The sequence below is a fragment of the Penicillium pulvis genome, assembly GCF_028828015.1.
Source record: "Penicillium pulvis strain IBT 33274 chromosome Unknown contig_3_segment0_segment0, whole genome shotgun sequence".
NCBI classification, from domain to species: Eukaryota; Fungi; Ascomycota; class Eurotiomycetes; order Eurotiales; family Aspergillaceae; genus Penicillium; species Penicillium pulvis.
Genome location: NW_026643077.1, coordinates 892,935 through 920,238, shown reverse-complemented (window position 1 = coordinate 920,238; position 27,304 = coordinate 892,935). Strand labels below are relative to the sequence as shown.

General features: G+C 46.7%; 12 protein-coding genes across 12 annotated transcripts; 3 read left to right on the top strand and 9 right to left on the bottom strand.

Moving 5' to 3' along the window:
• Positions 1–100: 100 nt before the first annotated feature.
• On the top strand, positions 101–486 carry N7503_006488 (uncharacterized protein; the record flags this gene model as incomplete). Its single annotated transcript, XM_057066035.1, has 2 exons — positions 101–144; positions 267–486. The coding sequence occupies 2 exons, from the start codon at positions 101–103 to the stop codon at positions 484–486; spliced, it is 264 nt and encodes an 87-aa protein (XP_056921504.1).
• Positions 487–561: 75 nt separating this feature from the next.
• Positions 562–882, bottom strand: N7503_006487 (uncharacterized protein; the record flags this gene model as incomplete). Its single annotated transcript, XM_057066034.1, has 1 exon — positions 562–882. The coding sequence occupies one exon, from the start codon at positions 880–882 to the stop codon at positions 562–564; it is 321 nt and encodes a 106-aa protein (XP_056921503.1).
• A 1,973-nt stretch (positions 883–2,855) lies between these two features.
• Positions 2,856–3,983, top strand: N7503_006486 (NAD(P)-binding protein; the record flags this gene model as incomplete). Its single annotated transcript, XM_057066033.1, has 1 exon — positions 2,856–3,983. One exon carries the CDS (start codon positions 2,856–2,858, stop codon positions 3,981–3,983), a length of 1,128 nt encoding a protein of 375 aa, XP_056921502.1.
• A 101-nt stretch (positions 3,984–4,084) lies between these two features.
• Positions 4,085–5,056, bottom strand: N7503_006485 (uncharacterized protein; the record flags this gene model as incomplete). The annotated part of the gene is given in 4 exon segments (XM_057066032.1): positions 4,085–4,337; positions 4,371–4,434; positions 4,452–4,955; positions 5,008–5,056. The coding sequence occupies 4 exon segments, from the start codon at positions 5,054–5,056 to the stop codon at positions 4,085–4,087; spliced, it is 870 nt and encodes a 289-aa protein (XP_056921501.1).
• A 7-nt stretch (positions 5,057–5,063) lies between these two features.
• Positions 5,064–5,462, bottom strand: N7503_006484 (uncharacterized protein; the record flags this gene model as incomplete). Its single annotated transcript, XM_057066031.1, is given in 2 exon segments — positions 5,064–5,398; positions 5,414–5,462. 2 exon segments carry the CDS (start codon positions 5,460–5,462, stop codon positions 5,064–5,066), a joined length of 384 nt encoding a protein of 127 aa, XP_056921500.1.
• Positions 5,463–5,526: 64 nt separating this feature from the next.
• Positions 5,527–6,625, bottom strand: N7503_006483 (uncharacterized protein; the record flags this gene model as incomplete). The annotated part of the gene is made up of 3 exons (XM_057066030.1): positions 5,527–5,808; positions 5,837–6,533; positions 6,582–6,625. 3 exons carry the CDS (start codon positions 6,623–6,625, stop codon positions 5,527–5,529), a joined length of 1,023 nt encoding a protein of 340 aa, XP_056921499.1.
• A 474-nt stretch (positions 6,626–7,099) lies between these two features.
• N7503_006482 (uncharacterized protein) lies at positions 7,100–7,348 on the bottom strand (the record flags this gene model as incomplete). The annotated part of the gene is made up of 1 exon (XM_057066029.1): positions 7,100–7,348. The coding sequence occupies one exon, from the start codon at positions 7,346–7,348 to the stop codon at positions 7,100–7,102; it is 249 nt and encodes an 82-aa protein (XP_056921498.1).
• Positions 7,349–7,472: 124 nt separating this feature from the next.
• On the bottom strand, positions 7,473–8,426 carry N7503_006481 (zinc-binding alcohol dehydrogenase family protein; the record flags this gene model as incomplete). Its single annotated transcript, XM_057066028.1, has 1 exon — positions 7,473–8,426. One exon carries the CDS (start codon positions 8,424–8,426, stop codon positions 7,473–7,475), a length of 954 nt encoding a protein of 317 aa, XP_056921497.1.
• Positions 8,427–12,061: 3,635 nt separating this feature from the next.
• On the bottom strand, positions 12,062–12,400 carry N7503_006480 (uncharacterized protein; the record flags this gene model as incomplete). The annotated part of the gene is made up of 2 exons (XM_057066027.1): positions 12,062–12,217; positions 12,353–12,400. The coding sequence occupies 2 exons, from the start codon at positions 12,398–12,400 to the stop codon at positions 12,062–12,064; spliced, it is 204 nt and encodes a 67-aa protein (XP_056921496.1).
• A 3,246-nt stretch (positions 12,401–15,646) lies between these two features.
• On the bottom strand, positions 15,647–16,504 carry N7503_006479 (uncharacterized protein; the record flags this gene model as incomplete). The annotated part of the gene is made up of 2 exons (XM_057066026.1): positions 15,647–16,190; positions 16,485–16,504. 2 exons carry the CDS (start codon positions 16,502–16,504, stop codon positions 15,647–15,649), a joined length of 564 nt encoding a protein of 187 aa, XP_056921495.1.
• A 2,955-nt stretch (positions 16,505–19,459) lies between these two features.
• On the bottom strand, positions 19,460–19,953 carry N7503_006478 (RING finger protein; the record flags this gene model as incomplete). Its single annotated transcript, XM_057066025.1, has 2 exons — positions 19,460–19,803; positions 19,857–19,953. The coding sequence occupies 2 exons, from the start codon at positions 19,951–19,953 to the stop codon at positions 19,460–19,462; spliced, it is 441 nt and encodes a 146-aa protein (XP_056921494.1).
• Positions 19,954–21,009: 1,056 nt separating this feature from the next.
• On the top strand, positions 21,010–21,546 carry N7503_006477 (chlorogenic acid esterase precursor; the record flags this gene model as incomplete). The annotated part of the gene is made up of 2 exons (XM_057066024.1): positions 21,010–21,309; positions 21,370–21,546. 2 exons carry the CDS (start codon positions 21,010–21,012, stop codon positions 21,544–21,546), a joined length of 477 nt encoding a protein of 158 aa, XP_056921493.1.
• Between the last annotated feature and the right edge of the window lie 5,758 nt (positions 21,547–27,304).

Below are 27,304 nucleotides of genomic sequence, written 5' to 3'. Positions count from 1 at the left end.
GGAAGAGTGGGCAAAGATTGCTCTGCCTTCTCTGCAAACAAGACTGTAGCTGGTGTGTGGCTCTCATACAATCCCTTTGGGCAGGACTTTACCTACAACAATGTGTCACAAACGAGCAGCTTCACGCAATCTAGATATGGACCAGTCAGCTGCGACTCAGTTCACTCGTCTCAGTCACAGATGACTCGTCGCACTTTGCCTTTGTGGGTACCAGCGTCACAATCAAAGCACCCGTGAAGAACCACAAGTCTAACCCCCAGTTCCAGAGACACTCGCATCGGCTCCTACCAACCAGTCAAGCTCACTAAAACCTTCAGTGAGGAGCTCAATACCAGCCGTGGTATGGTGGCGCTCAGCCAGGATGAACCTCCTCGAAACATCTACGGCCCTGGCGGCGCGCAGAAATCGGCCGATCTCTACGGCAGCATCGAATCATCCATGAAAGGCTTTAATTCCACAGAGTCCGAGTTCTATGATTCTCCCTAGCCTAATAACCCTTTGCCCCTTTCTGGTAAAGGGTCGTCGGTACTGTACCCCAGTACATGATGAACCAGTTTAGATTCAAGTAACGGGGTCATCTATGACGTTTATCGGTATATAATCCGGGTACTTTTGTCCAAAAGTAATTGGTGTGGGTGTGGCAGGAGTACCTAAAGGTGTCTGGTCTCGGATAGACGCATTGTATTCCTTTCGTTCATCCTTAGTTTTTCGATCATTTGCAAAACGAACAGCATCTTTGGTAGTCAGAGCACCAAATTTGCCTAATTGCTGTTGGGATTTGCGTGCAATTGTAGGTTTCTTAGGCAGTTGGTTCTCTAATGTGTCGTATAAGAGATCAATATCCTCAATTAACCGAGCCTGCGTTCTTGCCACACGTTGCATTTGGCGACGTATATCGGCTGGAATATCATTACGGTTAAGTAAACCCCTTACTTTATCGCATGTTCGATGTACATCAGCTGATAAATTAGGTGCTGAGCTTGGAATACTAGATACAACCTATAGTTGTGGTGTTTCGTTGCTATTGAATATCTGAAGCTCTGGCTCAGGGGTTTGCGAATCCACTAAAGGCTTGATGACTAGGTCTAGATTATAGGATAATATACCACATGAAGCAAATGCGTTGCGAATAGTACATGGTTGTAATGTATGTTCACGAATTTGTGTAATTTCCTCAAAAAAAAACACCAATATCGCGTGTATCTCCACCCCATTGAGTAATCTGGTTATTCTTAGTTCGATATGCCTGTTTCAATGCGCAGAATAGAGACCCATCAAGTGGTTGAAAAAGATGGGTTGTATAAGCTGGGCAACAATATAGAATGATATTATAGGCGTCACAGCGATCCAAAAACTCGTAGGTTAGATGGCTACGGTGTCCACCCATAATCAGAAGCCTGGGCTCTATTCTCTTTTTTGGGAGGCGTTCCCTAGTATTAATGTGGAAAAAGTCCAGCCAATCGAGCGCCAATATATCATTTGAATACCCAGTTTCCGAAACTGCGATCCTGGTAGCTTCTGAAAGTTTACCACCTTCGTACCATCGCATCAAATGAACTAACCCTGGAGCCACAAAATAGGGCTCCATCTTCCATCCATCGGCCGCAATACATTCAATTCCAGTTAATAACTGGCCTCGTTCAAATAAATGGGTTCGGGTTCGCTTTGGATTAGCTGAAATAACGTTTTGTGGCCGGCCTTGGCCTAGGGTAAAGCCAGTTTCATCAAAATTATACACATGCTTTGGTGGAAGACGCTTTATAAGAGGATCTAGGCGTTCATACCATGCAGTCAAAGCCCCTACATCCTCTCCAGTAACTCGGTTTTGATCTGCGAACTTTTGATGAACCCAATTGAGGTCATTTGGCAAGCGGTTGTTGACGAATTCATATACTCAGTCTTTGCCAAGCGGACGAACGGTAGGATTATCCCTGCGTAGTAACGCATTTGCGCTCACAACCACCATTCCAGCCGTAGGTGGAATATGTAGGCTATCGCATTATATTGACTAGGCATTGTGGTGGTGGTGTTGGTAGTCGAAATAGTAATAGTGTGATTGTTGAGAGCAGAATTTTGTTGACCCCCGGCTGACCTACACGCGGCGCGTGTGGGTCAGCCTTAGGCTTCAGGCATCCCAGTATGCCACCCGAGATGACTGTTAGTGTAAATCAGGAGCAAAGCCGCACGATTAAAAGATAATTCTCGAGGTGTCTATACGAAGAGACAAGCTGATTGAAAGCCGGCTTGTTCTTCTCGTAGTACGCAAAAAGCCTCTCTGGGCCTCTCTGAAATAACAATCAATCTTCGTTTAAATTATAACAGGGAATATTACTAAATTTGCCGAAGCTCATTCGTATCGCTTCACTCAACCTGACCAAGCCGACAGGCCCGACAACCCCGACAACCCCGATAATGCACACCAGCTAATCTCGTAGCACTGTAGAGTTATAAGATCAAGTGACCGATTTCTGGAATTTGCCTTTAATGCCAGCGACTCAATAAAAGATTCCGACTTGCTAAACGGACCTTAAGGGCAGTAAAAGTCAGCACGTCGGTGATCCTAAGGAAGGCGGAGATGATGTATAATAGACTTATTTGTCTACATTAGAATTTTACCTAGTCATGTAACTAGCACTTCAAGTTCTTTTTTACGTCACGACAGAAGCAGGTCTTAAGACCGAAAGCTTCGGCCAGCGGGTTCGGACATACGCTTACCTTCCTCTAATCTCCGGAGGGAGAGTTCATATAAATAACTCTATCTGCCTCGCACCAGTGCACCAAGCGTTGTTCGAGCCACCAAATATTCACTTTCTAACGCCTATATTCTATTTGTCTCCTGCACCTAGATATAAAAAATGGCCAGTGACATTCCGTCTCGACACCGTGGCCTTGTCTTTGAATCAGTTTCAAAGGATCTGAGTGGCCTCCAAATTCAATCACTACCGACCCCAAAAGTTGAGGCGGGCAGCGCCATTGTTCACGTCCTTGGTGCCAGCGTGCTGTCCTATCAACGCGATATTTACAATGGGGAGCGCGAATACTATCTTCCTAAGCCGCTGATTGGCGGATTTAGCGCCATTGGGCGCGTTGTGGCCGTTGGATCTGATGCGGTGGCCTTGCAGCCAGGAAAGTTGGTGTACATCGACTCTGTTATCCGTGGACGTGACGATTTCAATGCTGTGATTCTATCTGGAGTTTCGGACGGATTCAATGAAGGCAGTGAAAAGCTGATGAAAGACGTCTGGCGCAACGGAACATTTGCCGAATTCACCAAGTTCCCTCTGGAAAATTGTATCCCTCTCAATGAATCCAAACTACATCAGGGCCTGGGTTACGAAATCCTTGACCTGGCGTATATCAGCTATCTCCTCGTGCCTTATGGCGGTCTACGGGATATCAGAGTTGAACCTGGCGAGACTGTCATTGTTTCCCCTGCAACTGGCGGATTCGGAGGTGCTGGCGTTCAAGTTGCCATTGCTATGGGTGCCAACGTCATTGCAATGGGCCGGGATGAGCAGGAACTGGCGAGACTAAAAGTCATTGTTATGGAGGGCAACCCCGGTGCCAATATCAAGACAGTCAAGATTACAGGGGATGAGGAGAAGGATATGAAAGCACTTCAAGCCCTTGGAACTATTGATGCTGTGTTGGATCTTTCGCCACCTGCTGCCAGCAAGTCGCCGCACTTAAACAGTGCTATTAGGGCAATTCGACGCAAGGGCCGCGTCAGCCTGATGGGAGGCTTCATGGAGGGCCCTATACCGAGTTTCGAGCTCATTGCGAAGGAAATTACTGTGAAAGGTAAGTTCATGTATGAGAGAGAGGACATACAACAGTTCGTGAAAATGCTGGAAACTGGCCGATTTCCACGTGGCAAAAACTTTGTCAATATGAAGAGCTTTCCTCTAGATGAGTGGAGGACCGCACTTGACGTGGCAGCTGAGTATACTGGGATTGGAAGATCTGTGGTTATTGTCCCATAGCTGCGATCCAAAAAGGCAAAGCTTGATTCAGCGGCCTTGCGGATACGTTATACCAAGAAGCAAACTCTTACCATCATTCACTGCCTATTACAGGTTATGGTTCAGCCAATTTGCTCTCCTGCTGAAGTTGTACATGCTGCATTTCCACCGATATTAAATTCAACATTGTCTTGTAGACGTTTGATTGAAGAAGCTTGCTTAGCAAGCTGCTTAGCTGTATGCGGTGTTTTTGGTGTAAAAATGCTAGATCTGCTGCTAGGCCTGCTTGCTGGTGGTGTTGGTTCGCAAAGCGATATATTGAGTTTGGACAGGACTCGCTCGGCGTTGATTGGAACTAGGCCTGCGGCAGCGAAGCTTGATTGAATCGTAGCTGGTTTGAATGCTTACTGGCGAGCCTGAGGATAGGATTCTAGGAAATCACGTTTGTTGATATGATTGTATCCTAGACGCGCTGGGATTCAATCGAACGATAATATGATCGTTTCAACATAGCAAAACAACCAATATCAAGCGGCTGTAGAAGATGAGACGATTGTGCTGGCATGCAAATTGGGATAATATTGTTCTCTTTGCAATTTTGATCGAACCGTGGTGTTAGATGACTACCATGCCCATCTAATATCAGCAATCGATATCTTCCGCGCGTACGTGTAGTAGTTGCTGGAATAAAGAGTTTTTCTAGCCATCGAAGACTGATCTTATCAGTAGTCCAGCCATTTTTGGATACTTCAAATCGCCAGTCGTCAGGAAGACCAGTAGCCCACTGTATATCATATATTGAACCTTGAAAAATATTACATGACGGAGGCGAGAAACCGGTTGCCGAGATGGATTCGATTGCTGTAACCCACTCACGATTTCCAGGCTGTAAAAAAGGTTTCCGACCGTAGAAATCTCTTCGTACAACGATTCTAGCAGTAGATATCAAGCCCATCGCGAAGCCAGTCTCGTCAAAATTGTAGATATCGTCATCTAGGATCCCGTTTTCGTCGATTCGTCGATAACAGATTGAACCAATCTAAACCATTCGCGTAGGCTCTTTGGGTCTTCATTTTGAGCACGCTGATAGTCATAATGCTTTTAATATCGTGTATGAAGCTCAGATCGCCGCTGAATATATCGTGTGGCCCAATTAACGCCGACAGTCAGTGGAGGCATATCCTCACGCGCTGCTAGTAGAAGATTCACCATATCGACGATCGCAGAAGGCCTAGGAGACGCTCCTCTCTTATCAAGAGATAGTATCCACTGGCAAAGCGAATCCTCTTCTTGTGTTAATTTAAGACGTGTTGGTCGTGTCTCCTGGCGATTACGGACTCCATTGATTTGGTGACGAAGCGTAGAACGTGGCACGTTATAAATCGCCGCTGCTTGACGTATAGATAGCTTTGATTGATCTTGAATAACTTTGGTAGCTAGTAGAATTCAACCCTCCCTATCCGGCGATTTTGAACATTTTTCAGAGCGTATTGGAGGCATGTTGGACAGTTGAAAGTGGTAGGTGACGCGTGGGAACGCGTTCTTTGACGGGGTGGGCCACTCACTAGTGAGATACGTTATCGATAGTATAAAGTGGCTGGTTGTCATCTCCAGTGACCCAGTCAAACTCTGCATCTCTTCTCTGGTTCTCCTGGTCCCTAGTTTCGGCACGGCGTAGCATTTCAGCTCCCAACTCTTTAGCTTCACGTTCATACTTCCGCCTTTGTTGCTCAGCCTCCACGATATCCCGGTTCCAGATGAGGGTATTCGAGTCCCTGACTTGTAGAGCACCCCCTTTAGATGACTGACGCTTAGGGCTTTTGGCATTTGGCTTGCACCCGGTTCTCTTGGTAGTGAATGAGGTCGGCAGATACCTGGGCCGCTGGTTGGGCCTGTAGAAGACTTCCCTGACAAATCCGCTCAGCCCGACGCTTCAATTTATTAGATTCGGGACTGTCATTGTTTGGAAAGCTTTCTCTTGCCGTTGTGATGTTTTTTTTGGCAATTTTGCGACTGTCGTTGGTGGTGAATTGAGTGATCGTAGAACTTGAAGCGGGAGGCGGTGTTTCTCGATCCTCTTCCCCCCTTTCTTCCACTGGGACTGGGCGGCTATGGTGGAAATTCCACTCTGGAAGCTCGTATTCTTTGCCTCTATCATAGACGACTAGGTCTGGCCCGTCATATGGTTGAAGATCTTGGCAAATCACTTCAGGATTAAAGGGCCAAAGCCCACAGTGTTTGAAGGCATGTCGAACGGTTGAAGTTGAAAGTCTGCATTCGAACCGTATTCTTCTTATCTGTAACTGATCCACCCCATCGTCTAGTCCAATTGTTCTCCCTCCGATAGTAGTGCTAATATGCTTGGAAGGGCTTAGAATCGGAGGGTTAAGACGGTGAGTAAGTTTAGAAGGGAAACAGTACATAAGAATCCGATTCTGTTGGCAATAGCTGATAAAATCGTACTTCATATGGGGCTCATGGCCATCAAGAAACAGAAGTCGATAACCATTCGCCCTTGAACGTGGTCTTTTGTATGCTCGTCTAAGTATTGTAACATTGATATGCGCGGACCTAAATAATTAATTAATTAATCAATGAATCAAATGCATAAGCGTTTACCTCATTATTCCAGCCCATTGGCGATGTCGCAATGACATAGTCATCTGGTAAATCTATCTGGTCTCGATACCAATTCTCAAGGTGAACAGTCGAGCTGTGCCAGCAAATAAAATCATTGGGGGCATCATCCAACCGTCCGTTGCGATACTTTCGATTACTGTCACCGTCTCCGCTATACCACCAGTTGGGACATGCTTTATCCTATCTAGAAACTCAGTCACAACTTTCTGGGATTGTCCTTGACCGCGTTGGAAGCCTGTTTCGTCGACGTGGTAGATATTGCTCGGTCCGACTTTAAGGGCTTCTATCTCACCACCCAATTTGTGAAACCACTCAATTGTTGTCGGTAATTTCTCAGCGTCTACCCTCTTCGCTTCTATAGGTTTTTGGGTCTGAAATTTGACGGTTTCGGGGAGGCGTTTCATAAAACGATGTACCCAACTTTTGCTAGCGCGTCGGTCGGAACAACTTCGTGACAAAATGTCATTTGCAGCGCCTTCAATCTCGTAGGGAAGAGGTTAGAGATTGGCACGGTCAAGGACACGCATCCAGGCTTTAATTGAAGCCTCCTCTTGGCCCTTATCAAGTGCTTCATTTGACGGAATTTTCGCTGAACGACTTGGACGGCCCAGAACACGCGCCCTCAACCGCTGGTATGAAACGTCGAATGTCCGGGCCAGGGGCGCGATTTTTGGCTCACCACGATCATAGTACGCGTGTAAGGCATCAGAAATCCGTTTCTCGATGTCAGTATTCGATTTAGACATCGTGGTGGTTGGTAAATAGCTTCGACTTATCGATGGGTGGGAGCAAAATTATCGTTACGCTAAATTATCGTTGTGGTGTGGTAGGCCTCACCAGCGAGTAGATCTAGATAAAGTACTGTACATACTATCGTCGTATGCCAGGAGTATCCTGTATCCTCACCACAAATTTGGCGTTGCTGTCACGCTTGCCATTCCTTAACTGCATCAGAGCGTCTAAGACACCATCCAGACCACAATCAACTCTTTGGTACGGATGTCCGCGCAACGATCCATCAGCCAGCTTTTCCTCGAATACATGACGCATAATAGCTCCAAACAAGCGACCACCTGATTTAGCCTTAAAGCGTGACTGGCCCATTAACGACTGGCCGTGTACGTCCCCGACAAAAGTAACCTCGTACCACGCCTGCACACCTTGTAAAGCCTTCTCCATTCTATCATCAACTCCTAAAGCGGGGTCTGCGTAAAGTTTGGATGTGCAGGTGTATTGAGAATATGGTTCCATAACGGACGTCAAACATTGTATGGATTTGAGCGAGTTCGTCGCGTCGAATACATGTATGGGACGGGCCTGTCCTAAAGCGCTCCGAAGAGCTTCAACGACGGTGGGTGAACGATAGTCGACAATTGCATCCGGACCGAGCGAGCGTACAAAGTCGGCGGATGAACCAGCTGTTGTAATGATCGGTCCGATGAGTGGGTTCATTTTGGCCAATTTGACAGCAAACCCCCCAACAGCGGATCCGGCACCGTTAATTATCAGCGGTACTCTGTTTCGTGGGCCGTGATCGTCACTTCTATCCCAAGGTGTGGGAAGTTGTAAGTTCCGATACAAGCCGACCGCTGCTGTAAACGCGGCGAGAGGAATAGTCGCCGCTTCTTCGTAGGACATGCTTTTCGGGACTCTTATTACCGTACTCTCCGGACAGATCGTAAATTCAGCGTACGTCCCATGAGGGGTGTCCATCATGTGGAAACCGGCGACCTTCTCTCCGATTTGAAAAGACTTGACCGCGCTTCCAATTGCTGCGACAGTGCCAGAGCAGTCATCACCTTGATTGATAGAATTGTTGTACATATTCGGCAGCGGATGTTGTAGTCTTTTACGTTGACACCCGCAACCTCAACCTTGATGAGGATCTCCGACGGTCCAGGAACGGGGACTGGTAGGTACTCCAACTTTGTCTGGAGGATGTCATTTTCGTAATAAACGATAAGATTCTTCATAGCGAAGAAACAGTGTGGACTTTTTTGCTTTCGAGTATAAAGAGCTCGCGTTTCTGGGTAAATTAAATTAGAGGCATTTTGTTTTTGTACACGGAATGTACCTTTTATTATTATTATTATTATTATTTATTCCTCAGGCTTTTCCCGACCTTGGGTCGTATGTAGCCCCCTAGCTAGTGTGCGCTGCACCATTGACTATGTACATTTGATAGTAAACCCTATACTCATTCTAGTTCCTGTTTTTACCCTTCTGGGGCCAATCGGCCGGTTTTCAATGCAAACGCGATGACAGCTCGGACAACCTTGACGTCTGGTTTCCATGCCTTTTCTTTCAGCTCACCTAATTCTCCTGTAGACTCAGGCTTACCTCCTAGCATCTTTGACAAACTACTGAGACTCGGTCCCGCGGCCTCAGCCAGTACGCAACGTTGTTCGTTCCACCGTGTACATCGAAGCAGGAAGTGTGAAACGGTTTCGCGCTCGACGCCACACTCGCACAAATCACTGTCAGCCTTGCCGATTCGGTGGAGATATCCATTCAGTCTGGCATGGCCCGTGCGGAGTTGAGCTAGAATTGACGCTTTCTCCCGATCCAAGCTATCGTAGAGCAACCTGGTGTGGAGTCCCGGCAGAGCGGAATCCAGCTGGCGTGTAAACCGACCAGTGGTTGACTGCCGGAAGTGGTTCTTCCGGTGCTGTTTTGTATTCACACGAGCCCATCGCAACGCATACATATACTGTACGTACATAATATACTGCCTGCTTGAAGTCGTCCGCTTATGGTTCCTTCACCAGTAACAATATAACATAGACGCGCTATCCTTTCGATCTACCAAGCCAACAAAGCATGATAGAGCATCAAGAATATTCGAAACGCGTAAAGACGCGTGTCAAAGAACAGAAAGGCATGGTAGAGAGGCTTCATGTGATTTCTATTTTGAGGGTGCAACTGGAGGTGGAACCCGACCATAGAACTCTTACTGGTCAATAACCACAGCCAACCAAGCTACAATAGCAAAAACTTCCATGCAGGAATCATCATCTCGCGCTATACTGCTTACCTGATTCGAGTGTTGAGTATTAACGTGATATAGGCATCCCTACACGCTCCGGGAGTGGTCTAGTCCTATTTGAGTGGCCATCGCTCTATAATCTCTGGTATTCCTTAAGTTGTGTCCGCGATCTCGATTGTAATGGGACCGGTTAAGGTCTCTGGTGTGTCATCTTTGGATGCGGTATCCTGATTCTGTAATAAATGTGCCTACAACAGTTACATTGCCTCCGCAATGCCTGTTCTTGCCCGGACCAGCTCCCTTTCCTGGTGGTTTGACTGAGATACGACAGTCTCCATTTCAGTCTCAAGTGCGCAGATTTGGGCGCGAAGACTGCGCCCTTCACTATTGGATTCCTCTAAATGGGTGCGTGTGCGATCTAACTCGAGGCTCAAGCTATAATTAGCGCATTCGAGACTATACAGCTTAGCGATGAAGGACCAATCTAACTCGCCATCACGGTTTGTCCGCTACTTCTGAATACCTTCAGCGTCAAATGAATAGATTTGAATTTCGAAAAGAGCCACGTAACTTACCTTTGCTACAACTCTTCCTTCGGTTTTAGGACTAGACTAGGGCCCCTACAGGACCTATGGCGAGACTACCTCGATCGAGCGACTAAGCTCTTTGCAGATCGTCTGTAACAGACCTACCGTTCCGCTACTTAGGTTCGACTACAACAAGAAGGCCATCGGCTCCATAACGGACTAGGCATATCCATCCTCAGGAGGCGGCTATAGGCGGACCTAGGCGGGAGCGATAACGAGGCCAAGTCGATCGTCTAGGGAAGTTAGCGTTAAGAGCATAGCGGCGAATAAGCGACTAATAAATATAGGCGGCCAGAGCTTCTCGACATTATTGTTTCAACAATGCGCGCTTCTCGTTGCTACTTTTAGCCATTTTACTTTAGTTAGCGATGCCATATTCCTACTTAATGCTTTATTTACAGCCCCTCCACCAAAGCCCGGCGAGGAGAGCCCGTCAAAATCGCCTCCATCAATTAGATTAAGCATAATTCATAGTACATTATGGTTGGCTTACCCATCTATTCAAATAATGGTCGAGTCGTCCGTTGAAGCTGTCTATTGAAGCTATCCGTTGAAGCTGTCCGTTGAAGCTGTCCGTTGAAGCTGTCCGTTAAAGCTGTCCGTTGAAGCTGTCCGTTGAAGCTGTCCGTTGAAGCCGTCCGTTGAAGCCGGTCTTCACCTCAAAAATCCAGCAATGACAATGTTAACTGAAACGCCAGATTCTGGCCACACTGATAGCCTCAAATAAACTATAATCAACAGAATTCAGGTAGGTACTTCAATAGCGGTCATTTATTATCCACCACAATCACTCTTTCTTAAAGTCAGTCTAAATTAACCCATGCGGGTCTTAGTGGGTCACCAGTTAGACCCACCTTGCGACGAACTAAACTCTCCACCGCATTGCTTCAACGCTGGAAACGGCCACCACTGTCATTTTTGAGGGCGCATTTATGGGTAAATTATCTAGATTAAGATCTCTATCAAGTAACTGAATTGAGTTTAGAGGTACAAAATGTGAGGGGATGGTGAAGCACGAGCGGTGAAGAGAGGGTGGTAAAGAGAGGGTAGTGAAGAGGGTTCTTCAACTTTCGAGAGCTAGCCTGTTACTCGCTGTTAGTTAACACAAACTTCAACGGTCAATGCGATAGCCACTTCTCAGCCCAGACAAAAGGGTAGAGAACTAGTGCCCGTGAGTGAGGATCATATACAAAATCAAGTTCAAGTTTATAACCGAACCGGTAACCTTTACTATAAGAGGGGCATCTCTTTCTATTATGCCACTCCCACCAATATTTCTGGTAACCAAATCAGACTTTAAAGCGGTAGAGAAGCCGCCCTACATACATAGCCTGAATATTAATGCTTCATAGACAGCAAGCGAACCAGCATAGCAGATAGCCGCCCCAATTAAACCAAGCAGAACGCAGTGTACAACTCCCCCGTCCCACCGGTGACTATCAAGTCTTTTGCTAACTCATCATCGCCTTCTTTCCTCCCATAGGCTACTCTAGATAGCTCGCGAGACCCCTACCACGGACCCTTTTAAACCAGGTCTAGAGACATAGAGGTTAATCTCGAGAGCCGGCTAGCTTAGATCGCCAGATTTATTTACTAATATACTACTATTAGTTCCCGCTTAGGAAAGCATTAGCCGCATAGTCACCACCGCTAGCAAATTTAATACTACAGAAAAAGAAGTACCATATAACAGTAGAATTCCCTATATCCATTAGTCGTACATTCGTAATTAATCTCTATTACTATAAGTGCTTCAAAACCGCCCTCCCCATACACTAGCGCCTACAGACTTATCCACGATCAGTTTCTACTCAGTCCATCAGTCTCCCGAGTAAGAGTCATTGGCTACTCAACAGTCATAGTAAACGGCGCTAAGGGCCCAATGGCTAGGATTCAGTAGAAGGACCCAAACGCCCAGCCAATCGGGCAGATCGGCGCGGACCGGGCGTATCAGACCGGTCAGGAAGACGCAACCCTTCCGCCGCTAGCCGCGGCGCAGCTACAGCAGTTAAAGCGCTAGTATCGTGTTCTAACGAGTTCGTCTATTCGGCATTAGCGGCGCTTAGTAAATAAGCCCCTCGTGGCTAATATTTCGCGACGAAAGCTCCATCGTATATACTATTCTCTAGTCAGTAATATTCGGCCTACATCAGTTAATCGCGCTAGATATTACTTACCATTATAGGCATAACGTATAATATCCAGGCCGCCATATCCCAAGCCATAGTTCCATACAGTCCAAATAAGCCACAAACCTACATCCTCCACAATACAGAGTCACCTCGTTCTCATACTCTCCGTGGCAGATATAGCATTTCTCGCGGCCTGAATTAGAGCTTTAGGGTGATCTACAGATAAAACGTTTAAGCTTCAGAGCCTGCGGCCCCGCCTTATCATTCACAATCATCAAGTGGGTAGGAGCCTCGTCTAATACCGACCAGGTCACCTAGTTCTCCCGAAGCATAGCTAGCGTGACCTATCGGTCTCTAGATAACGGACCGAGTTGCGAAGGCACCGAGATGGATAGGCCAGTAAATTCAACGCCATCCATTGCGCGGGAGCGCGACTAACTCCGCCTTTCAGTCCGCCTTTCAGGATCAATAGCGGAGTATCTTATTAATCTAACTAGCCTCAGAGGGCGGCGAGTCGCGGGTTGCGACCAGCGCGTCTAGGGCTGATTCCAAATCGCGGCTTCGTACCATCGCTACCCAACCAGATCGGCCTAGCGTAGCTAGTGCCATCTCGTGCAGAGGAATTCTACGGCAATATCGCGCAATTTAAGCTAGAGATTATAGACTATAAAGGGTCTCTCGGCGAGGGCGTCTAGCTTCTAGCGACCGCTCTTAAGAACCTCTTTTCTCACTACGTTTTTACACTAGTCGCCTTTTTACGTGATACCACAGCAGGCATTCCCATACTCAAAGGGCCCACTACCCATCTCACAGATCAAGAGCGGGTTCCACAACCAAGAAGGATAGTCCATTTTCGGGAAGGCCAAAGTGTGTTCAAATTAGATAAAAGGAGAAATACAAGTATCGGACTCAATAGTGTAGAACTAGTCATCGGTCATTACGGTGGAACAGACATTTATAGTCCTTCTCACCAGTTACTTAAATACATCACGGGAAGGTGTAATAGGCTAGTGACGGTAGCCGGATGACAGGCCAATTATTTACCTTTTACGGAAGATAATAGCCCCTGGGAAACCATCCTAAGCTCCCAGAACCTGAGTGACGGCCTCTAGGTACCTATCACGATACCCCAGGAGCTTCATGTCCCCTAGGAACCAACCACCATGATCCAGGAACTGCACTATTCATCCCAGGGCCCGCATTTAGCTAGAAGGTCTACTAGAATTCGGCGGAAAGGCCTCAATACAATCATGCTTTCTTTTAGTGGGTATATAAATATAGTGAATCCCAGTACCCCTCCAACTCGCAAGCTCAGAGCATACGCTCCAAATCCAATATCGATATACCTCCAAAGAGAACAAAGCGAGTGCATTTTTCGGCTATCATTCCCACACCATACAATTATTCAACTCCATCCATCCAAAACACCCCGAGACTTCCATAGAGTGCGACAAGTCCTCATTCCGCACAGCAGAGCGTGAAAAATGCGAGAACAAGAGCGGAGATAATCATCACTGAAATCTCCGCCGAATGCACAAAGCTACTTAGCATAAACTACAAAGAGAAAGAAGAGAAGGCCGAACTCGAAGCCCATATGCAACACCTGATTTGTTGTCTTCAAGCAGCTAAGCAGCGAGCTTAGAGGCTTAAAGAGCGCGTCAACACCTTGGAGGTTGAAGTGGTGTCTCGAATATACAACCTTTCTGGGGAATATACGGAGTTATGAGTTCATATCAATATATTAATGCATCTATATATTATTTTCACAATGGCTTTGAGGACGCTGCCAAATGACGAGTATGCAAATGACAAAGAGGGCAATCATCGATACGCCGATTCTTACCATGTCGTAGAGTAAAAGAAAGGATGAAGATAAGCGTAAGGGCATGCAGTGCAGCTTTTCAAGCTTGAATAGTATTACCCCGTCTCTGCAAGGAGTCAATACTTCGGCTATTTCTCAAAATATCGTTGACCCGATTTCGTGGGGGTAAATAGCGAGTAAAACGTGCTACCCAGGGCCGCATAGCCTCTACCTTTAAATCCGCAAACGCCGCCACTTCACCCGTGACACCTACCCCACGCTTTCCTCCCCCGAGAAAAACACTTCACCGCGACCCCCTTTTATACCATCGAAGCACGAGCTCGGTCATTCGAGGGGCAAATGCTCAATGGCGTCACTCCGCTCCAACTGGCGCGAAACGGTTTCCTACTATGAACCGAACGGACCTTTCAGTGACTTGCGTGCTGCTTTGCTTGTCAGGCATTCTTGCGCCTGGGGAGCTTCCAGCGCCAAACTCTCCAAGGAAGACAGAAACTACATGCCAATGACTGCGTGTGGGAGGTCATCTACGACGAACTGGAACGAACTCTCGAATTTACCGATATACTCCGTCCTCCAACCAACGCATTCCCTTCCCCTCCACCTATCCAGCCAATTTCCAGCCACCATCCTTCTATAGAAATGAATCATCCAACAAGACAACACACAGACACTAGCTCAATCAACTACAGTACACAAATCTTCGAGCACCAATGCTGAACCCCGCACTCAAGCTACACCCGCCACGATCGACCCAGAGCCTCAACAACCTCCAACAGCCCACTCTCCCCAGCCTCATAAAACGATAACGTCCATCACTTCGTCGCCGCAAAACCAACAAACAAACTATGCTTCTGTCCTCCAGCGGCCTATCACATCCATACCGCAACCGACTCCTCCAGTGCAAGAACCTTTTCTTCCCGCCAAACCAATACTCACAATTGAAGATCTTCATCTCCGTTGGTCACAATAAACCGTCAACGTTCCAGCTCGAGAATACAGTAAGACAAGTTAACGCCCACTCAAACGAACTCAGAACAAAACTGCATCTGTCACACAGTCACTGTCCAGGTTCTTAGCTTCTACTTTGCCGCGTTCTCACGGTTCCTAACAGAGATGCAGCCAAACTCGGATACTTCATATCCATCTCATCCTCAATTCCACTATAGCCGCGCCATGAGGGCAGCCTAATAATGGAAACGGCAATTGGCCACGATAGGCCGGGACGAGGCTCTAAATTCATGTCAGAAAGTAGATCAATCTATATGTACATACTCGGATATGTAGTCGTCGTATACTGCATATCGCTTTGCGAGGGGTCAGTGTAAATGAAATCTACTACTGTATTTTCAGCGTCTAGAATGGAACTTCAGCTAGATTTATGTCGATACATCACTCGTGAAATTCAGCCGCGTTGTAAAAATGTCATCGAAACGTAGTGCGGAATCAAGTGCTATTTAGTTTTGAGCGAGCACAGTAGTCTCAATAATCAAGACTGCTTCTCATTTCATGTTTTCCCATTATAGAGATGAACAGCTAGTGGTCATGGTAGATGATGGATACACTATAACATGACAAAGAACAGTGTTAAGTTCATTTTGGGTAGTGGCAGTAGATGGAGTGGCAGTAGATGGAGTGGCAGTAGATGGAGTGGCAGTAGATGGAGTGGCAGTAGATGGAGTGGCAGTAGATGGAGTGGCAGTAGATGGAGTGGCAGTAGATGGAGTGGCAGTAGATGGAGTGGCAATAGATGGAGTGGCAGTAGATGGAGTGGCAGTAGATGGAGTGGCAGTAGATGGAGTGGCAGTGGCGGACAGTGACGTATTGGTGATAGAATCTGCAGTCGACAATGCGGAAGATGAGAAGAACTTCGTTGTGAATACTTCTGATTCATTTGCAGTACACCAGCTACCAGCCTTAAGTCCCTGGTTGAGTACGCAGGTCGAGCTGTTTCCGTTCTTATTGAAAAAAGTAACCTCCCCGGTGTGGTTTACCCGTATCCAAGCAGCCGGCGAACCATCCTCTGTGCCGCATACGTCAACACTGAGGGCAGAATATTGCTCACTGAGCTCTATCAAGCTGTTAGCAACAACATTATATTTGCCACAGGCAATTGATAAGTACTTGAACAATCATCTCCATCTAGTATCGCAAAGGGTGCAGAGTAACCTGTGCAACCATAGTTGCCATTGGACCATATCAAACACCGGCGATCGTAATCTATGACCTCAAATATTCCGGCTCTAGACGAGCAGGCGTGGATGATGACTAGAATTGCGACTGATAGAGGATGCATGTCTGAAATATCTGGAAAAGAGATCCAAACGCGACGAGCTTGTGATTAGTGATCAAACGTACTTAAGATGCCGAAAGACCATGAGGAAAGGAAAGAATGATCCTGGAGGACGGAGGATATGCTTACTTTATAAGAAGCTCCAGCTGCTGGACGTGACCGTAACAACAAACGAATCTCTCTTCTGTCTGGTCCACGTACCTCAAATCATTGAGTGGTTGCTATATTGTTATCCGGTGATAATCTTCCTGTATACTCCCCTATGCCGTACATTAATTGCGATCACACCCTGCCGTTCCCGACCAAAAAGTCGCTAAGCACCGTATTGAACCTGCCACACTTTTCATGTCAAGATGAAAAGTAAATTGATAGGCCGCCATAAATTACTGGCCAGTCCCGCCTTTCATTCTTATTGTAAGTCTCTACAGAAACTGGCCGAGGCTTAAACATGTCACGCCGATTGACGGCCAGCCAGATACCGTTGAAGCAGTCCGTTGTAGTAATGCAGCCATATCTACACCAAATGCCCCGAAGTGGCGATGTAAACTAAAGCGCCGAGTTTTGGCTACATCGATGGCTTCTTGGAAGCTACAACATAAACTTCTAATGCTTAACGATAGTTGGTTGTTGTCCACACAACCGCTCTTTCTTTGAGGTCGGTGTGGGTCCCGGTGGGTCGCCATCGGCGGTGAACACTACTCTGGACCGCGTTGCTTCAACGCTGGAGGCGGCGACCAAGATCAATCTGAGGGCTTATTGATAGACCGCGGTTCAGTAATCTCGATTGAACCGGAAAATGAGTGACATGATCTCAGAGGCATAGAAGGTCGCGAGGACACATCAAGTAAGAGAGGTGAAGGGTGGCGGTGCAGAGGATCGATCCACGTTGATCGGGGAGAGAGAGCCAGATTTAGCGCGCTGTCAGTTGGCACCGCGCAAAGGTTACGGTAGGCAGACGCGGCGATAGCCTTCAACGTTTAATGCGATGGCCGCTCACCAGTCCGGAAAGGAGAGTGAAGCACCGTTGCCTGTGAGCGAAGGCCTGGTGCAATGAACTTGGAATCTAACGTCAGGTGCTGTGATCGACGTAAAATCTTTGCCCTGAAAGTGCAATTCCGTCTATTGCTCTAGGGTAGTTCCACTCATAATTCTGGCGACCAAACGAGTCCTTAAAAGAGTAGAGACCACCCTAGATTGCCAGAATACCAATCCATTATGGACGGCCCAAACGAACCAGCATCGGCAGGCCCGACGGCAGAGCAAGGAACGCGGACCGCTGTGCAGAGATCCGACCGAGCAACACGCGGCGCATAGTTCTCCCGTTCCCTCGCTGGTAAGTCTGTCCCGAAACCATGAAACTTCCGCTGACTCATCTTCATCCCCATAGGCTGTTCCGGGCGACACGCAAGCCCTGGCCGCAGACCCTTTCGAACCAGTTCTGGAGACATTACAGCGCTTAGAACAAGAAGACCCCAAGCTTGCTTCCCAGGGCGCGCGTCTTTTGGGCCTTTTTCGACGCGTGTGGGAGTCCTGTCTCATCAAATGCGTCGACATCCAGCGCCTTGAGGAAGCGAACCAGATCCTGCGGGCCGGCAATGCTCAGCACAGCGGCGAGGCGGACCACCTGAAGCACCGGCAAGACGACCAGCTTGCTCGGTTGCACGCATTTGAGTCTGCTTTGGAGAGGACTCGACAGAATTTGCTAGGCGTGCTTGAAGATTAGAACAGCTGTGCAGCAGCGGACTTGGCCGTTGCGTCGGATGATTTCCCGTGAAGTGGGTGACATCGAAGTGTTGGTGATCCATAGGAGAAGGACATGGAAGAGGACTAGGTGCGAGGGGTGCAGCGTAATCTTGAGGCTTTGATTATACACACTTTCACATGAATAGATCAACTGTCTACTCTAATTGAAAATACGCCTTTAATGGCTGTAGAACGCTCCCGATGTGACCGTTGCAAATTCACTTCCATGCCGAGGCACTGCTATTTGCTAAGAGTCGGTCTGTCTGCCCTTCAGCACGAAAAAGCCGAGCACCACAAAGACGAGAATACGCGATGGGGTTTATTATTGGATGCAGTCTACTAAAGCCAGGTTTTAGTGCTCTTTTGGCAATTCAGTAAAAACATGGGTTGGTTTTCTTCCTGTATGTCATGGGGTTAACTAGGCAAACAAGGTACTTTGGTATTAGACATAGGAGAAAGACTATGTGAGAGCCAGGTAAGGATTTCCTCATTGAATATTCTAATTGAAACGATAACGGACGGATCACGTTTGGTTTAACTGTAAATCAAACTACCTGCTGAGAATAAAGGACAGGAACGAATCAAAACAACATATAAACAAGATATCATTCTGGGCAAGAGGCCAACTTTTGGAAATGAAATGTCAGGCTATGAAGTGCCAAAAAACAAACTATGGACTCCTCGAAGATAGGCATGGGTCGCCAGCGATTCCACTCCTACTTCTCCCCGTTGCCAAAACAAAGCAGGCTCAAAGCTGCCCCAGATCAAAGTTCCTCCTCCTGTTCATCATGGCTCTTTTCATGCACTTTGCGGTCCAATAAGACTTCCGATCATTTTACCCGCCATTAGATGGACGTGCGCCGCGTTCTGCTTGATCGGTCGGACGGATTGGAGAAAGTCCAGATGCCTTGATGTCTGGTCCGCTGATTCGCGCGAGCTACCCATTTGGGATTGAGATCTAGGCTACGTCAAGCGGCTTTACTGCCACGCCTCTTCCGGTGGGGCAATAGCTCGTATCTTGAAAGATAAAAGTTTTCCAATTCGCCAGGCAATTGATTGGCACTGCGAAAACTCACGAAAACTCTAGCGTTTAGTTGGGTTTGCGATGTTCAGCTGAGCATATATTCAAAGATATATCTTATGTAGTCTACCGAGACCTAGGAGCTCGCTATATATGAGCAGCTAGCGATATGCAAGTACTTTTGTCATGATTTCGTCAATTTAGTTCATAAAGTCGTTACTACCATACAATCATATCTCTCAACAACAAATGCACATCGTGAGCCCAATTATATGGTTATACGGGGTTCACAGTCGTTGTCACACCATGTCCACGAAGCTTCTTCTTGCACCAAATTTTTATAGAAATGATTCTTTCAAAACTGACATCATTGTCGCGGCGATTGCGGGATATCTCCTCGCGACTCAATGACTTTCTTGGCGTATTTCCTTTGTTTCGAAGATGTCTTAAGTGATAAAATGTTTCGCGGCAAATAGGGCACTTTGTGTCTCGGTTGCAGATCCAGTCATCGATGCAAGGCTGATGGAAAAGGTGTTTGCATGGGAGTTGCCGGTACATAGACGTCTGTCCCAGTACCTCCAAGCAGATGACACAAGTTTCCGGCACAGGAGGGACTTGCTCTGTGGATATATCAGTCTAACGAGGCCTTCAGTAATTCTAGTTGTCCACTCACCTGGTAGGAATTCTGGTGGCCCTTCATAGACAAGCATCTGCGTCAAGTCTACCTCGTATCGTGAAGAATAGGAAGTCTGCATGGGGACGGTAGCCATCAGGTGTAAGAAGTTTTTATGTCAAGTAGTTGATGAAAATCACAATAACAAGGTACCCCTTCGCTATCAAAGAACTGGCTTTATACAGCGGACTTCCCTGATATGAAGTCAGTTTACGTAGGGATCAGCGACCATCAGATTCCCGGTGAACTGATGACAAGGAATGACCGGTGATCTAGCACGGCACGAAGTGGGGCTATTAATTACCTTATTTGCCAGGCAATCACTGGAGGCCAGCACTGGCTACCACGCTATTGGTGATTAGAACGGGTCCCGACTGCCGTCCTGATCCGGATAACACGGAAATGGCGGAAGCATGCAGTCTTACGTCACTGAATGTAGAAAATCTGGAGTAGGAGAATATGGTACGAGTGAGGAGCAAGTTTTTGCTACTGGGGCACTCGTCCGAGAAGTTAAGAGTCACAAAGGGCAGTGCCGTGAGTGGGTGACGACAGATCATAACCGCAGCGACACGTCTATCCAATCGATCTGCGGGATCGCTTATCTCAGGTACCGATACCCTTCCAAAAAGGCAAACTTCGTTGCAATGACATCTATTTCAAAAATCGCGCCGAGGGGTTGCCATGAAGGTCATATTTTGCAACCTCGTGTGATTATTATGGGCCGACTTTTGGCTGAAGAGATTTCATGAAATTGAATTTGTTGTAACGAAGCCAAAAGGCCAGGATGAGGATGTCACCGCTTGGAAGAGAAGAAACAGGATCGTTGCGCAGAAACAGGGGTTCGCTTGACCATTGGTGGTAGTCATCGTAATTTTTGAGAGCTCATTAATGGTGGATAGTTTCATAACGATGAACTTGTAGAATTGGACGCCGGGTCGAATCGAAATCAATTTAGAAAAGTCAGTACGGGGGGTAAAAGATGTAAAAAAACCCCACACGCTCTGCCGGAACTTTTCGATACTAAGCGATACCACAGTGTCGAATGGGTTCACGCCAACGTCGGAAACTTTGGTGGTGATCCGGAGGTAACCATCCCTTGGGGCCAATTGGCTGGAGAAATTTAGCGTCAGCACCTACCCATACGGATATCCCGATGATCCTATCGTTGCCGGTCTTATCGCGAACTCTGGCGGGCCCGACCATCATCACGAACAACGACACAGCGCATACCAATTTTACCTTCATCGCTGGATTGGTACGCTGCGGTAATCTCAGTGTCGACAAGGAGCTCAGATGTGTGCGAACGGTTTTCGCCCAAACTCTGGAGAACGCTTTATCGTATTACAATAGCAACAGCACCAAGCCATCTAGCTCTTTTACACCCATCCTGGACAACATGACTGTCTTCGAAAATTACAAACAACGTAATTTGGATGGCAAGACTGCAAAGACGGTTAGTACCTATCGCAAATCTCAATATTTCAAGCCACATACTAACCCTCTCTCTCTCCAGCCCATGATTATCAGTAGCAACACAAATGAACAAGCAGGCTTTGTTTCGTTCATCCCCAATGGCCCTAGAGCTGCCGCACTAGCATCCGAAACAAAGAGCATTTCATATCCCATCGCGATAGAAGTAAAGAATCACAATCTGGGAGGCTTGCCAATATATCGCTACCAGTACGCCTGAAACTTCTCCAATATCTCCCCTCTGCCTTGGTTTGGAGCCTACCAAAACTCAGAGCTGCCACTGCTTTTTGGTACACACGACGAATACTGGATCGCTCTACCAAACTTGAGTAGGAGGTCAGCTATGTGATGGAGGCACTGTGGTTATCGTTTGCGGAAGACCCTCTCCAGGGACGTGGCCGTATTGCTGTTAGAGATGCTCCAGCTAATCCCAATAAAGAGAGGTACTTTGCTTGGCCAGAGTTCAAGCATGGCGGTGAGGATACGTTGCTTATTGCGAATGATAGTGAGCTTATGCAGCTTGTTTCTTCGGATATTATTGATGAAACCCGTGGAAATAAGTCTAAAAGAAATATGGGATTAATTCCATAAATGGGACAAAGCAAGATGGAGACAGAGGGAGAGACGATTCTGTAGTGGTTTGTCCGTAGCTAACGAATTTTATGATTCTATATCTAACGCCTTTTTAGCGAACACCCTGCTAGTTCATATAGGCGTTGTGGCTTTGATGACAGCGTTGATACTGCGACCAGTGTGATCGATGTTAAATTTGTTGAGCCCACTAAAGGCAAGAGGTGTCAGCTCGGCGCATGTTCCCAAAATTATCTCATTCAACATACGCAATAGATATCCTCCCGGAGTCCTGAAGATAAACATGGTGCTCCTTTTGGAGGAGAGTGACTTGTTTCACAGAGAGTCCATCATATCTAAGAAAGGTCAGTAAGACAAACTTCGGTGATTTCAAGCTTGATGACTCTCAAGAGAACATCCCGTTCTGATCCGTGATATGCCGCCAGTCTCCTGGTGTGTTCAATTCCTCCAGCCTCTCCCGAAGCGTAGTTCGACGATGCTTAAGCTGGTTGGCTATATCGCACACTTCTTGCCGCCATTAGCGCTCCAAGGCCTCATCTGACAGAACAGTCTCAATAATCTTGGACCCAAAGTCGGGCGGGGTGCCAGATTCCGCCCGTGCTAGGATGCTCTTAAAGAAGCAACGAGAAGAGCGCTTGTGAAAAGATCTGTCTCAAACTCTCAGGCCAGTTGATCATCGATCAGGCCAAATGCAGAGACGAGAAAACATGGCTGATATTTACGGACAAGTTTGTGAATAGCTTCATATTAGGATTCTTCGCACCCAATCAGCGATGATACTATGTATAGAAAACCTGTGTGACTCGGTAGACACCTGATAAACCAACTCGAATGCTCTTTTTCCTCGCCCATCCAAAAATCATACTCTATATACGTCATCAATGGTTGGTGCTAGAATATAGATATGTACATCATTTATGGTTTTCCGATTTTAAACATATGCAGAGTCAAACACTGCAATATTTTTCATCCGCCGAGTGACCAGAGCGAGTCCAAAGTCAGCCTGCCACTGAGACTCGAAAGCAACTTGCCATCGTTCCACTTCGCAATAATCTCTTTTTGAGATTTACGTGCTGTGGTGTAAAGCCAATTCGTTTGCTCTTGGATTGAAAGACCCACTGGTGGTGATGGCGCACTGATGGGTAGTTACGATCAATTATTTTTGATGTTCCGTGTGACGCGGCGCACGGGCAAATGAGGGAATGGGTTAGCGTTGCGCGACCGGGGTGGGCATCATGGACAGCTAGTAGGCAATGACGCACAGGTAAGCTAGAAGCGAAGAGCTTCCTCGAACCTGGTGTCCCAGGGCAATTTACAGCGGTGCAAAATCTTAGAACCAAGCAACGATGGGATAGATCTCAGAGGCGAGAAGCATCTTCCTGTCCAATTCCGCGCTGATAATGCCATCTTATCTCCAGAGCCAAAACCGAATAAATAAGAATCTCGAGACATTTGGATATTGAGGTCTCACAACTCTCTTTGGAGTGTTCTTAAACTATAAAAATATAGGAGAACATTCAACACAGTTGCCTATTTGATAGAGATTAAAATCGACACCTCGGAAGCATAAAGCCGTTGCGTACACTCCTAGCATGTAAGCATCTGTGTTGATATGTAGGATTGGCGTCCGAGTAAATTTGAGTGGAGTACAGATCTTTGTCCCCTTCAAAATAGTTTGCAAGTTCTGCCAGCTCGTACTTCAGGCTTTGACGCCTAAAGCACCAATTCTGCGTTTTTTATTGAAACAGGGTGCCATAAATGCCAAATAGTGATTTTTGTATCCAGGGCCAATTGGAATGTAGGGGATCAAAGGGACAACCTTCTTCTGTATTCGCCCAGAAATCCACTCAAAAATGGAGCTATTTGTGTAGAAGTTATTACACGCATTATATGGCATTTATGATATATGGGAGTGGTTACAAAATCTCGCCAAGGGAGTATTGTGATTTCGCCATTATAATCTAGATTCTAGAGGCCCATATGCTGTCCAAGCCTCGAGCCCCGCGCAATACATACGGCACACCTTCAGCCTATCAATGTGCAAAGACCTACCTAAGGAAAGTGATCGACGATTTGCTAAAACCTTCCCATTCGCTATAATGCATCGATGCCCACTGATCAACTTGGTCAAGGTCGTAGCCACCATCGCTATCCTGCTCCAACATGCCATGAAAACTTGAACGTACTTGACCATTAACAATAAGCCTAACCCGCTTTTGACTTGTGTTCCCGAGATAAGATTCCATGCCGACATGACCGAGATATGGCGCGAGAATCGAAGTTTTCCATGCTCGACTTGCATCGATATCGTCAATATTGGGTTGCCAACCCTTTTCATAATTTACACCAAGCAGACAGCAAAGGTAAAGAACTTCTTCGCGATGTGTGAACGCCACCCGCAAGGGCAACTTAGAATTAGAGGCGCCGGATCCCTCAAAGTCGTCAAACAAGCTTTTAACCACGGAATGGCATAGAACCCTGGATAGGCCCTGCCGTAGCCTTCACTGAAGTGATATTTGGTGTCTCTGAGGTACTCAAAGCCTTCCCAATCGGCCGAGGTAAAGCATGTTTCGAATGGGGATGGTCTTTCAGACACAAGATCATAGTAATGGAGCAATTGCATGGCGTAAATGTCAGTGGGTTGAAGTGCGTCTGGTGCATTCCAGTCCCATTTTAGCCTTTCTAGGGCTGCTTGAGTTGTGATTTCCATCAATTGTGCAAATTGATCAGACCCCACCCTTTTGGTCGACAGAAAAAGCTGTATGCCAGGACAAACTATCACACGACCGAGATCCCCTTTCAGAATGTAGCACTCGAACCGGACCTTGAGCTTGATGAATTCGTTCATTGTTCATCATTGAATCTGCATAACTGTGTCAGATTTGCAATCAGACGGTGGTAAACAGGGTGAAATATACCTCTAATACCCGCGAATGCATTAGCAAAGGCCATTGCGGAAATGCGGCAACGCGTTGCCTGGTCGGTCCAGACATGTAAAATAGGCTTTTGATGAGGTGCCTTTGTGGAATGCTGAGAATACCTGTGATGGAACTCCTTGCCCAGCTTTACAGATTCTCTGAAACCCTGGTCGGAAAGCATGCCAACGTGGGCATCAGTGATCCAACTTTGGTACGATGATAGAAATGACAGGCCCCCGGAAGCGATTGGGTGGCTTCTCATCTGCAAAAAATGCAGCTTACGCAGAAATGGGGCTATCCAGCTCGTGTAGTCGTGATAAGACACTTCAAGTATTACATGTCTACACAAGTAGACAGCACTGCTGACCTGTCCGAACCGGGGAGGATAAGGATGTCGAAAAACGTCGCTGTATGGTGAAATCGCAGCTAAATGGCGTCGAAGCAAGGATTGATGCCTAACAGAAAACATTTGAGTTTCGAGACATGTCTTTAGCACCGAATGCTTTTGATTTCCTTGAAAGAGGATGCCGTATATGAGCTTCCACTTTCCGAGCTGTTGCAAGATTGCTTCACAAGTCTGGATAAATTGCGGTTACGCAGGCTCAAATCCAGGTTAAGCCATAAGATTATGTAACGTAATCAGTAAGCGATGTAAGCCAGCCAGCTGCGCAGCTGGAACACCATAGTATAACTGGGTTCCCAGGATCAGGTGATGAAAAAATTACGCAAGCGGATAAAACGGAAAAAAAAAAAAAAAACTGAAAGTTGGGTTGGAAATACAGGTATTTCCCTCGTGGGAGTTTAGTAGAAAAGTAAAATGTGCCTTTTGGTAGGCATTTAAGGTGTCTCGGAAAGGACGGCAAGCCCGGAGATTCCGAATGACACACAATTTTTGGGTTACTGCAGCTTAGAAAAGTTTCACTGGTGAGATCTCACGTCATTGTACCTGCGCATGAGGATACATTTTAAAGCCCACGGAAATCGGTTGACCGCATAGCCCACGCCTAACATGCAGTCTCATCCCATTACTTTTCTTGATACAATTAATGACCCTTTTTCTTCCAGCAAACCAATTGAGATGGCGGGATCAATCAATATAAATAACGCGGATTTTTGCCGAGACCATCATAAAGAACTGGTATGGTGGGTGCTGTGTGTTAAGAATGAGCAAACACTAACGGCCTTTCTTACAGTGCAACGATTGTGATCTAGAATTCCGTCAGAAAAATGACAAAGTATATCATGTGTGTCGCCCTTTTGCCACCTCCGTTTATTTCTTATCGTTGACTTTTATACCAGTTTGAACCGGCGGCCCGCGAGGGTTTGGCAGCATCTGCAGTTTTGAAAAGGAATGATCGATATGCTTGTGAAAAACACAAAATCTCTAGTTCGTTGCTCTATCCAGCTTATTCTCTATCTTTGCGTAGGACTGACTCACTTTCCAGCATTCGACCAATGCTTTGGATGGACGAAGCAGATAAGACAACCTAGAGCCACGGCCAACACCTCAAATGATTAGGGGGAAATGTGGAGTTTATCAATAAATTCTATGGCTTATCAAAAATCTTTTGAAAAAAAAAACATGTCGCATTGGTAGGGAGGGTGGATGACAAAGCCATATTGTATGTATGTTCTAGGTTTTAAAGACGGTTCAAAGTCAATGAAGTGTCAAAAGTAGGTGTCAATTCCTCTGTCTGGATATTGGATAACTCCAGAGTGCCCATAATGTAGAGTGGACTTATGGTCAAAACCCCTCACACCGCCAGTTGGTGCCATTGAATGTCCAGGTCAAGTTGGAGCCTTCTACAGCTGAGACTACTAAAGAAAAATTTTAGTCACAGGCTTAGACAGCTCTTTTTTCGCGCCCCACAGGCTGGGGGACTATTGGGAACGACCCTTCGCTCTTTACCCAATTGATGACTAGACCCTAAAAATACTCTTCGGCACCTTACGTCATTTTCTGCATAGCAGCATAGTTCTTGTTAGCAAGGAGGTTAATACCATGTCTGGTGTTCCCATTGCACTGCGCTCTGACCCGACCCAACCGCCACAGAACTTATCAAAGCTGAACCAAACCCTGTCTCTCTGGACGATTTTGAAATATCCCCGTTTGTTTTGAGAATCACGTCAATTTCCCCTCTCATTTTTTCCTCTTCCACATAAAACGAGCATCGTAAACATGTTTGTAAAGATTGTTGCAATGAAGAACACGGAGATAAGCATCATATCGTAGCGTGAATGCTTGGTAACAAGTGCATGATAGATAGGAAGCGCAATATACAGGAGACATAAATAATAAAGCAGCTGTTCAACTAGTGGGAGGTAAATGGTGAGAAATCTTCGAAAGGCGGTTTTTCAACGAAGGGTGGCGTGTCATCTCCTCTTCTGTGAGCCTCTCCACAGGCTCAGGGGCCGCTACTTCGCTGAAATTCCCGTAAAGTCACCCATGGAGTTCGCATATCCTTGTTC